General features: G+C 43.8%; 1 protein-coding gene across 8 annotated transcripts in view; it reads left to right on the top strand.

Moving 5' to 3' along the window:
* The window catches only part of PHKA2 (phosphorylase kinase regulatory subunit alpha 2), a 77,627-nt gene that overhangs the window by 29,914 nt on the left and 35,514 nt on the right, over positions 1-12,199 (top strand). For 7 of the 8 annotated variants that reach the window (XM_003415965.4, XM_023555175.2, XM_064278059.1 and 4 more), the window contains 6 exons: positions 290-370; positions 1,437-1,535; positions 3,458-3,604; positions 5,686-5,739; positions 6,345-6,467; positions 11,974-12,069. In XM_003415965.4, the coding sequence (XP_003416013.1) occupies positions 290-370; positions 1,437-1,535; positions 3,458-3,604; positions 5,686-5,739; positions 6,345-6,467; positions 11,974-12,069 (600 nt within the window). The remainder of the gene's footprint in view (positions 1-289; positions 371-1,436; positions 1,536-3,457; positions 3,605-5,685; positions 5,740-6,344; positions 6,468-11,973; positions 12,070-12,199) is intronic. The other variant, XM_064278062.1, reaches the window with a different exon arrangement.

Below are 12,199 nucleotides of genomic sequence, written 5' to 3'. Positions count from 1 at the left end.
TTTATTTCCTACAAATCAGGAGACTCTTGCAATTAATAACTTTGAGGAGTGAGAAATTCGACAGTGTTTTTGCATGCATTTTTGTTCCACCTGAGTATTTACTTCCAAAGTTCTGCGCAGAGGCCAAATGAACTGAAATTGAGGGAGAACATGAGTATGTAAAGCCGTGAATTCGGGAGCCTTTGAGAAGAGAGCCTTATGTTTCATCAGGCCTGCCATAACATAAAGGAATGTTTTTCCTTAATGCTCCTCTTTCTTCTGCTCTGGTGACGGTCTTCTTCTCCCCCAGGATTATGGCATGTGGGAACGTGGAGATAAGACGAACCAGGGCATACCAGAATTGAATGCAAGCTCTGTCGGAATGGCCAAGGTGACCAGCTGTCCTGTTTGTTTGTTCTTCTTCTGTGCTCTCCTGTTGCTTTGATTTGCCTCTCTTTGTTGGGAATCTGGATTTAATCTGATTAGCACATTTTCAAAAGTCAGCAACAAGTAGGTGTAAATTCAAGTGGCGTGTGCTGAAATTTTTGGGTAAAGTTATTAAAAAATATAGATTTCCTGAGCTGAAATCTGTATGTGGCAGAAAATAAGTGCCCTCCGTCCTTGCTCTCCATTGTTATCACTCATGGGTCAAAGCTCTCACCGTGGTTTCAGGAGCTGGATGCCTGATGTTCAGTCTTTCTTTCTGGCTCATAAATTGGGCTGAAGACTATGACCACTTTGTAGCCCAGGGTGGGCAAGTAATGTAAACATGTGAAAGCCAGCCAGATACACAAAGATCAGGGAGTACTGGGGTCCATGGAACTTTTCTCTGAAGGTATTCCAATTCCAAATCATATCAAAAGTACTCTCAGGCCAAACAAAACACACCTCTGGGGCAGATGGCAGTCTGTGGCCCCCAGTTTGTATCTCTTGCTGTACATGTTAAGCCGGCCTCCTTCCCTCCCCTCTTCTTAAGATTGACATGTATTTTAGGGCTGGAATTAAAAAACCAAACATATAAATATGCTGTTAAGGTGGACAGACTGAAAACACACTTATTACTAAAAGAATGAATTTTCTGAAGTGCCACATATGCTGATGTTAGAGGTTAACTCCTGAAACAGGTCAAAGAAAAGCTGACCATGACTTTAGTGGCACCCACACAAAATGCCGTGAACTTGGTAGTATTTCATTCTTAGGTCAGATACACATTTTATTTTGGGCACTGTTTTTCTGTTTCTCTGTCTTGTTCCTGCAATAAGCAGCAACATACAGGGATGCTCCTGTCTGTTGAAAATCGTAGAACATGACGATAGGGCAATTCAGCTGAATTTTAAAGACATGTTTTCATCATCTTTGGGAAAACATGCATGCCAGATTGCTTAATGAAAAAGGAGTACAGATATGGGAGTGCATGTTTACTAGAAAGAAAAAGTAATTCATACCTGTGCTTATAGGCGGCACTTGAGGCAATTGATGAACTGGACCTTTTTGGAGCTCATGGAGGACGCAAGTCAGTGATCCATGTCCTGCCAGATGAGGTCGAGCATTGCCAGGTAACAGCTCTGCCTCTTGTCTTCCAGAGAATACCCACTGCCATCGAGTACATTTTCATGCTGTAGGACAGAGTAGAGCTGCCGCATAAGGTTTCCTAGCTTGTAATCTTTATGGAAGCAGATTGCCAGATCTCCCTCCTGTGGAGCGGCTGGTGGATTCAAGCCACCAACCTTTTGGTTAGCAGCTTAACGCTTAACCACTGTACTACCAGGGCTTCTTGTTCCAGAGAGTAGGGAAGTGGAATCATCAAGTGGTTGTAGTTCAGATTCTCCACCTTTCTGGCTTGGTGACACTTGGCTTCTTTGAGTTTCAGTTTCCTCATCCATAAAATGGGCATGCAAGGGCCTTCCCCTCCTGCCTCACAAGGTGGTTGTAAGGATCGGATTCAGTCAGTTTAGGCTATTTGTCAGAACACTTTGTAAGCTAGGAAGTACTATGCAAAACGCAAGACACAATAATGTACATATGGAATCAACAATCGAGGCAACCTTGTTTTGCCAGGGGCAAAATCTGTTTCATGCTTATTGAACACAGGTGGTCTTCCCACAGGTGTATTTCACACTACCCAAAATTGAATGACTAGCAAGCACTAGTTCACTTGGGAGGCGAGTGAATTGGGGATGAGTGGAATGGGTGTTGGAGAGACAGGTGGGAAAAATGGCAAACTAGTAGAACCTCTATGAAGTACAGCTCAGAAGACAGAGTGATTTGATCCAGACTGGAGGACTCCATTAAGCAGTCATCAGCTGCATAGTTATCACTGTGCCAGGTACTATGCTAGACCCGAAGGGATTCAGACACATAAAAACCTTTCAATGGAGAGCTTCCAGTGGGTGGGATGCCTCTGTCCAGGCAGAGAAGGAAAGAGTGACAAGCTAAAGAACTGGGCCTGGGGGTCAGTTGACTACGGAAAAGAAGCTTTAATCTGAACTGAACGGTTGTACCCATCTTCACCCCACCCTCTAGCTCACTCCATTTCCTTCATTAAATAGTCCTTAATGGGGAATCTGGTGTTTCTTGGGGATATGGCTCAATAGAGTCAGCCTGGTGTGTGTCTCGTTAGGTGTATAGTCAGTGGAAACTGCATGGACATAGGTTAGGATCTTTTTGTCACTTGCCAGCTCTCTGCCATTAGGCTTGAGTGTCTGTGTCTGAGTCTAGAGTCCTCATATGTGAATTGGATCTAATACCCTAATTCCTTCCTCATAATGGAAGTGTTACTAAGCTTATGTTTGCGGGGCACTACCCCCACGTCTGTACAGTTAGATCTCAGTCTTAGGTCTCTCCTTTCCCAAACTAGTCCTGATAGTTTCAACTTTCTTTAGTTTAAGATGGCCTAACCCAACCACCTTGTAATTGAAGTCGTATGATAGTGATAGTGCTATTAAGTAACCATTCTTTTTAGTACTAAACTAATTCTGTTGTTTACCATTTTGCCGACGTTCATGGGGGCTTCTGGATTTGATTCCTTATTTGAGTAGTTTTCAAGCCACCCAGTCCAACCGTCACAGTGCACAGAAGCCAGACATTTCTCTGGGCTGGTCCGTATATGTGTTCTTCCTCTCTGTTCTCTGTCCTCATAGCCAGGAGACACCCTAGCCTGCCAACACAGGTAGTCCTGTAGCTCATCCCCTGCATTTCCTAAAGGCCCACAAAGTCAATAGAAGGCCTGGAAGGCGGGAAGACAAGCAGTCCTCAGCACAGGCTCTCGGCAGTACAGGGGGCTCTCTGATCCCTTACTTCTCCTCAAGGAGCAGGAATCATTGGCTAGGTAGATGAGGCCTCAGCAAGGACCATGTTGTTAGGACCAAGTTCTACTTAAAATTAGCAAACTCGCCTGAATGAGTCATGGTCTCTATATACTGTATCTTACCATTCCCGCTCCTCTCCGATTAAAACCACCTCTTTGGTTTTCTTTCAGTCCATCCTGTTCTCCATGTTGCCAAGAGCATCAACGTCTAAAGAGATTGACGCTGGGCTGCTTTCCATTATTTCTTTCCCAGCCTTTGCAGTGGAAGATGTCAGCCTTGTGAATGTGACAAAAAATGAAATTATTTCCAAGCTCCAGGTAAGCATGGGTCATGCCGGTACCTCTCTGCCCTGTGCATGCTAAGTACAGCTTTCACATGGTGACATGCAGCAGCTTACCCATGTCTTGGTTCTCCGTGAGGCTAACAGCTTCCTTTCTGTAAGTGGACTCGTGGAGTGCCATATCCAAAGCTGAGTCTACAGAAGTTTCCAAGTGGTGAAGTGACTTGGTTCTGTTCCTAACTAGCTGAGCTTGAACTTAAGCCAGCATCATTGAACCCTAATTCTTACCATTACTTTATCTCTAAGGCAGAGCTTCTTAACCCTTTAGAGGTCACAGACTGAGCCCTTTGAGAATCTCTTGAAAACTGTGGAGTTGCTGACAGAAATATGCATATATCCCAGTATCCTCAAACCTTACCCATAAATGAAGGGGATCTGATGACCCCCAAAGTTAAATTGAGGTTAAAAAAATCTGTGCTCTAAGGTAACATGCAGAAGCTATGACACATTACTCTAAACTGAGAATGTTATTAAATACTCCAGCCAACTGAAATGACAGGTTAAATCATCAGAGAATGTAGCCTTTCTGAGCTGAAGTCCACACTGAAGTTTGAGTCCGTGAAAGATGCTTTATCCCTGGGAACAAAAGGGTTAAAGGATCGCCAATCATATCCCAAGAAGAAGGCAGCAGTATCAGTTAGGGTTGGGTGGAGAAAGGGAAACCTCGTTAGGTAGTTGAGGCAGCCAGGAAACTAAAGCAGGCAACGAAGCCTTTGCCAGAGGTTCTAGGCCGAGCCTCCTGGGACGATTACCAGAATGATAGCAACTGGCCACTAGGGGCACAACCAGCACTACAGCAGCGTCTGCTGCAGCAGCCTCAACACGCTTAAGAAACTGGAAAGTGGATCCCCAAAGCTGCAATCTAGGGGTTAGGGAGTCAGATTAAGAAAGTGCTGCCACCACTCTTCTTTCTTAATACCCAGTAAACTGAAGAGGAACACAAAGGAGCCTGCAGCCAGAAAACCAGCAGTGACGGTCATTAGCCACAGGAAGACCCTCCCTCCCTCCCTCCCTCCCTCCCTGCCAGGTCTCACAGGAGTACATCTGACTGGCAGAGCTTCCGTCACATCCAGGGCCTGACTGTAAGGGGTCCAGGGAATGTCACTTCTAGCTTTTCCATCTTTCAAGTCGAAGAAAGCCAATCCTAGTATCTGCCTTGGTGACTTCTGCAAGTAGTGAGGGCCTCTGCATCTGTGTGTGATTCAGTGAATTGGACTGGAAGGATGGCCATTCAGTGAACTCCTCCTAATCACCCTTGCAGCCCTAAGGCTCTAATGGAATGTCCTGGCATTCCCTTCCAACTACTGATCAAACCTGAATTTACCTTGCGTATTACACCCACTCCTTACTGACATGATTAGGTTCCAAAGACCAGGCCGTCATGTGAAAGTTGAGATTATGCAAAAATGGAGGGTGACCACATCAGATCACAAAATAGAGGATGACTACATCATTGCATAACTGCCAAATTACATCATTACGTAACTCCCAAACCACTGAGAATCATGGCCCAGTCAAACTGACACATAACTGTAACCATCACAGCCAGCGTTACTCTCGCCTTGCACCTTGGTGTTCGTTACTGCCGGATGTACATCATTAATGAGCAAAATAGAAGAGTTTTTATTATTGTCGTAAATGTGAAATGTCAGATAACAAGATAGTCAATGAGTGAGGATTAAAAACCAAAACCAAAACCAAACCCAGTGCCGTTGAGTCGATTACGACTCATAGCGATCATGTAGGACAGAGTAGAACTGCTGCATAGAGTTTCCAAGGAGCGCCTGGCAGATTCAAACTGCTGGCCTCTTGGTTAGCAGCCATAGCACTTAACCACTACACCACCAGGGTTTCAAGGGAGGATTAGGTGTACTTAAAGGTAACTCTTTTTTTTTTTTCTTTGTACTGGTATCAAAAAGCATTTGGAACAAATTTCATTACTAACTAAAAGATTCAGGGGAAAGAGGGTGTAAGGCTGACTGGCATTAGAAAATAAAAAGGCAAAGAAACTCCTCTATTTCATCAAATGTAATGTGTTTTCTTTCTTTATCTTATTAGGGTCGTTACGGATGTTGCCGCTTCCTTCGAGACGGTTATAAAACCCCGAGAGAGGTTGTATTTCAAGATGGCTTCTTATGAGCCATTAACCGCGTCATATCTGAGTTGCTGCTGTTTTGTTCTCCCTCTATTGGTTATAATTACATGTTGGAATATTGGGAAGGGAAGTATTAATTTTGGAGCCTGCCAGCCTGGAGTTAGGAAATAGAATAGTAAGATCATCAGGAGGACAGCAAGCGAGTAGTTTCAAGCCGCCTTGTAGACAAGGACAAACAGTTCTGTGGCTCACACATTTTTGTTAAAGACCAACCGTGGCCTCCTCCTTGGGTTTCTTTGCCATCATGACAAATATAATGATATAAATAATAGCAGACGATCTGCCAAGCACTCTGAGAGGCAAATTGCTATTTATTTGTTAGAGATATAGAATGTTGTAATAGAATAAGCTGCCAAGGAGTCTTGTGTATATTCCAGATTTACTTTGCTGAAATGTTACCATGGAAAACTGCCAAAAATATTGTCTCCTCATTATCCTCTTAATCATATTGACCTCAAGACTGCCTTGGATCAGACAAGCAAGGGAAACCCAGTGAGGTACAATAGTATTATGTATGCGCTGACAATGCCTTATTGAACGTGTACATTCGGTTGGATTCCAGGACCCAAACCGATTGCATTATGATCCCGCGGAACTCAAACTCTTTGAAAACATCGAATGTGAGTGGCCTGTGTTCTGGACATATTTCATAATTGACGGAGTCTTCAACAAAGACGCTGTTCAGGTGAGGAAATGCTGGGTGTTGTATTGATAATAAGCATTTCCATTCCACTGGTGTGCTAATTATTATTAAAACATAGGGTTATGTAAAAATATAGGCCATTGATTCAGCTATCTGTTGCCCTTTAACAAACTAGCCCAAAACTTAGCAACTTAAAGCAACAACTATTTTATTTGCTCATGATTCTGCGATTTGGGCAGTGCTCAGAAGAGACAAATTCTCCCAGCTCTGCCCATGTCAACTGGAGTGGCTCAGTGGGGCTGGAGGATCCACTTTCAGGATGGCCTCATTTACATGGCTGGCGGGTTGGTGCTGGCTATCTGGCTATCAGCTGCGAGCTCAGCTGGGCTGTTGGCTGGGGCCTTGGGGCCTTGGTTCTCTCCCCTGTGGCCTCTCCACATGGCTAGCTCTGGCTTCTCACAGCATGGTAGTCTCCAACAGTTAGGCTTTTGACATGGCGGTTATCTTCCCCCAGAGCACAAAAGTAGAAGCTGCCAAGCTTTCTAAAGGCTTAGGCACAGAACTGGCACTGTGTCATTTCTGTCACGTTTCTGTTGTTTAAAGCAGGTCACAGGGCCATACCATATTCAGGGAGAGGGGACTACATGAGGGCATTAGTTTCAGGAAGTGTGGTTTATTGGGGACCACTAAAGAACAGTGGTTCACAGATAGGTGGTGGTGGTGTTGCTGTGTTTTTGTTTTTTTCAGATCAGCCAGTGGTTTTGGTGCCTTTAGCTCCAGTTTAAGGGTGCTTCCAGCTAATGCTTAATGTAACAGCCTCCTAACTAGTCTCCCAGCCTCCAGGTTTGTTCCCCACTGTTTCTGTTTTTCACACCTCTGCTAGGGTGATCTTATTAAAAGGCAAACTACATTGTGTTATGTTACTGCCTTGCTTAAAAGTCTCGAATGACTTCCTGATTGCTTTTGGGACAAACTCTTCATGTGTTTTCTAGGATCTAATAAGATCTGACCTTTGTTTTCATCACTTTAGCCTAAATTTTTTTTTAACGTTTTGTGCTTTAGGTGAAAGTTCACATAACAAATTAGTTTTCCAATCAATGATTGTTACACTAATTGTTCTGCGACATTGGTTGCAATCCCCGCAATGTGTCAAGCACTCTCCCGTTTCCTCCCTGGGCTCCTGTTTCCATTCGCAGGTTTCCCTGTCCCTCCCTGCCTTCTCATCTTTGATTTTGGGCAGATGTTGCCCTTTTGATCATGTATAGTCTCTTGTTCTAAGGAATATATTCTTCATGGGTATTACCGTTTATTTTATAGCCCCATCTATTATTTGGCTGAAAAGTGGCCTCCGTGAGTGTCTTCAATTTCAAGTTAGAAGGTTGTCTTAGGGCATTAATCTTGGGGGTTCCTCCGGCCTCTTTCAGACCAGTAAGTCTGTTTTATTTTATTTTTTTAACTTGAATTTTGTTCTGCATTTTTTTACACATTCTAGCCAGGACCTTCTATTGTGGTTGCAGTCAGAGCGGTCAGAGTGGTCAGTAGTGGTAGCTGGGCACCATCTAGATCTTCTAGTCTCAGGTTAGAGGAGGCTGTGGTTCATGTGGGCCATTAGTCCTTTGGACTAATTTTTAGCCTAATTTCTTAACCGCTTACTTCCTTTTTTGAGTTTGTGATATAAGCACACTCAAATCTTTCAGTCCTTTGAATAGGCCATGCTATCTCTCCCCTCTTCTCAAACGCCTGGAACATTCTTTCCATCCACAGCTGTCCCTCTCTTCTTCACTTGCTTCATTTTAAGAGTTTTTTCTTTGAGGAACCTTTCTCTAATCCTCAAAGCTGGGTCAGGTGCTTCTTTTTTATGCTCCCACAGCACCTATAATAGCATGGATCACACCGTAGTTAATCTCCTGCTTACCTGACAGAGGACTCTGCCAGGGGCAGTCTCTATCTAGGTCACTGAATGATACATAGTACTAGTACATAGCACATCGTGAGTACTCAGTAACTATTTGTTAGTGCAACAACAAATTTGTTCCAGATGCCTTTCTGTAGCATCGACTTGGTGCCTTGCACTTTGCTGAGCCTAACTGGTGAGCAAAACAGACCTGATCTTGTGGAGCTTATGGAATGACTGACAAACACACATGTTTTGCCCTTTTTTTTTAACCTGTTCTGAAAACATATTCTGGGGTGGGATGAACAATCTAATGTTGATTTTAGCTTTTGAAAGCTGCCCTTGCTCAGGAAGGAGCTTTGGTGGCCCAGTGGTTAAGGGCTCAGCTACTAACCAAATGGTTGGCAGTTCGAATCCACCAGCCGCTCCTTGGAAACCCTATGGGGCAGTTCCAGTCTGTCCTATAGGGTCGCTAGGAGTCAGAATCGACTTGATGGCAATGGGTTTTTTTCTTTTTTGGTTTTGCTCGAGAAGGCCAAGGGCCTCAAAACTGGCAATACACTTAAGAGTGTTGCCTTCCCCAATCGTTGCTTCTTACTCTTATGCTTTAGTGATTATCTTGGGTCATTTGTTTGATGTCTTTTTATTCCAGAACTGAATGAACTCAAAAGAATTAAGTTTGAATTTTAATTGTGAACAGACTTAACAGTTATCAGAAAGGGGAAAAAAAAGCGAAGGAGAGAAAAATGACAGTGCATAGTATCTTGTTTTGTGATATCATAGAATCTACTACCCACATGCCTGTGCTGTCTCCTCCACTTGTTGCCTCATGATAGTTAAAAAACAATACACTTGCAGTCACGCTTTGCTGTCCATAAATTAAAAAAGAAAAGAAAAAATGAGATCTGGAAGAGATTTGGTTTCCCCAAAGAAAAATGTGTTAAATAGCTTGGTGGTTAGTTAAGGGTTTTTTTTTTTTTTTAAGTTGTTATAAAAGTATATAGAACACCTTCTTTTCCCTTTTAAAAGACAGGTTTAGATCATTGCTTTTTTAATTTAGTGGAAGTATTTGCTTCAGCAGCTTTTCATAGATTGAGTTGTGCACATAGGAATTGGTGTACACGGACCATAGTGCAGGCATTTCCTTCTTAACACATCAGATTCGTTCCAGCAAATACAGTGAAACCTGTGACAGCCAGAACTCAACGGGACTGCCTTGTTTTTCCGGGTCTCGCAAGTGTTCTGCCTTTGACAGGGTGCCGTCTTACCACTTATCTATTGCTCAATTTAGTGGAAAACATTTGCGTTTTCCTCTCTGACAGGTTTCCGCCTTATGCAGGTTCTAGCCTTCGCAGGTTTTACAGTATATCTTGAACGGTAAACGTTTGAATGAGCATCTTTTAAGTGCAAAACTACCAGTAAGTAGAAATGGAATATGTGGTTTAAGATATGACTTCCACCTCAAGAAGTTTATAATCTACACAAAAGGACAAATATTGTAGGAGACCACTAGTGTAAATACTCATGAAAAGGTTTACATACAAAAAGAAACAATCTTTGATGGTTACAAGGGAGGGGAGTGGTGGAGGTGGAAAAACACTTAATAGATAAGTAGAAACTTTGGTGAAGGGTAAGACAGCACACAATACTGGGGAAGCCAGCACAACCTGTCCAAGGCAAGGTCATGGCAGCTCCATAGACACATCCAAACTCCCTGAGGGATCGAATTGCTGGGCTGAGGGCTGTGGGGACCATGATTGTGGGGGAACATCTAGCTCAACTGGCATAACATTGTTTATAAAGAGTGTGTTCTACATTCTACTTTGGTGAGTAGCATCTGGAGTCTTAAAAGCCTGTGAACAGCCATCTAGGATACTCCACTGGTCTCACCCCATGAGGAGCAAGGGAGAATGAAGAAAACCAAAGACACCAGGGAAAGATTAATCCAAAGGACTAATGGGCCACAAGTACTACAGCTTCCACCAGACTGAGTCCAACACAACGAGATGGTGCCTGGCTACCAACACTGACTGCTCTGACAGGGATCACAAATAGAGGGTCCCAGACAGAGCTGGAGAAAATTGTAGAACAAAATTCCAACTCAGAAAGAAAGACTAGAGTTGTTGGCCTGACAGAGACTGGAGAAATCCTGAGAGTGTGGTTCCTGGACACCCTTTTAGCTCAGTAATGAGGTCACTCCTGAAGTTCACCCTTCAGCCAAAGATTGAACAGGCACATGGAACAAAACAAGACTAAAGGGGTGCACCAGCCCTGGGGCAGGGACTAGAAGGCAGGGGGGAACAGGAAAACTGATAATAGGGAACCCAGGGTTGAGAAGGGAGAGCGTCGACATGTTGTGGGGTTGTTAACCAATGTCGTAGAATGATGTGTGTGCTGTTTGATGAGAAACTAGTTTGTTCTGTAAACCTTCATTAAAGTACAATAATTAAAAAAAAAAAAAAACAAAGATGTCGCTTTGAGGTCTGAGGTGTGCCTGACCCAAGCCATGGTATTTTCAGTCACCTTGTATGTGTGCATAAGCTGGACAAGGAATGTGGAAGACTGAAGAAGAATTGATGCCTTTGAATTGCAGTGTTGCCGAAGAATACTGAGTATACCGTGGACTGCCAGAAGAGTGAAAAAATCTGTCTCGGAAGAAGTACAGCCAGAATGCTCTTTAGAAGCAAGGATGACGAGACTTCATCTCATGTACTTTGGACATGTTACGAGGAGGGGCCAGTCGCTAGAGAAGGACATCATGCTTGGGAAAATACAGGGTCAGTGAAAAAGAGGAAGACCCTCAATGAGATGGATTGACACAGTGGCTGCAACAATGGGCTCAAACAGAGCAATGATTGCAAGGTGGTGCAGGACTGGGCAGTGTTTCATTCTGTTGTGCATAGGGTCACTGTGAGCTGGGACCCATTCGACAGCACCTAACAACCTACAAAGAAAAAAGAATAATAGTCTATAGCTTAATTTTGGAAGTACAGTTTAAGAGTTTTCAAGAAAGAGAGATGTACCAGAGACCTCAAATAAAATTTAAAAAATTAAAAAGGTTTATAATCCAGTTGGCAAAAGTTAATTAAGAGTGAAGCACTTAAATTATGGGTTTAAGAAGCACTGGAAAGACGTCTGACACACGATGTAGATGTGAGTACTCTAGGGATTCTGAGGAAGAAATGGCTGCTCCACGTGGGGTGCTGTGTCCGGTTCCCTGATAGCTGGACAAGTGGGGCTGAGCTTAGACACACCCAGGAAAAGGGCAACCAAGCGCATTTAGCTCCTGCTAGCACTCACGGTGGGAACCCTGGTGGCATAGCGGTTAAGTGCTACGGCTGCTAATCAAGGGGTTGGCAGTTCGAATCCACCGGGCGCTCCTTGGAAACTCTGTGGGGCAGTTCTGCTCTGTCTTACAGGGTCTCTATGAGTCGGAATCGTCTCGATGGCAGTGGGTTTTTGGTTTAGCACTCACCATCATGACGAGGCCCAGTTGTTCCCGCACTCTTTGAGCTGCAGGTCTTTGTACATTCTTTGCCCTGTGTCCTAGTTCTAGTCTGTTTGCTGTCAAGACAGCTGTTTTTCTATGCTGCCCTGCTGTTCCAACATTAACAAGACATGCTTCATTCTGTGTGGTATGGGGCTCTTTTCCAGGTCCAAGAGTACCAAGAGGCCCTGGAGGGAATATTAATCAGAGGCAAGAATGGGATCCACTTGGTTCCAGAACTGTATGCCATTCCACCTAACAAGGTAACCCAATGGCCCAGAGCCCTTTGTGCCACTGTCAAGAACTTAGGAAGTGGGTGATTGGCCATTTGGTATTTTCATCCTCCATTTAGGCCTAACTGAATCAACTTGGCAGCAACGGGTTTGGTTTTTG

Source organism: Loxodonta africana, chromosome X, assembly GCF_030014295.1.
Source record: "Loxodonta africana isolate mLoxAfr1 chromosome X, mLoxAfr1.hap2, whole genome shotgun sequence".
Lineage (NCBI taxonomy): Eukaryota > Metazoa > Chordata > Mammalia > Proboscidea > Elephantidae > Loxodonta > Loxodonta africana.
This window is presented reverse-complemented; position numbering and strand designations above follow the sequence as displayed.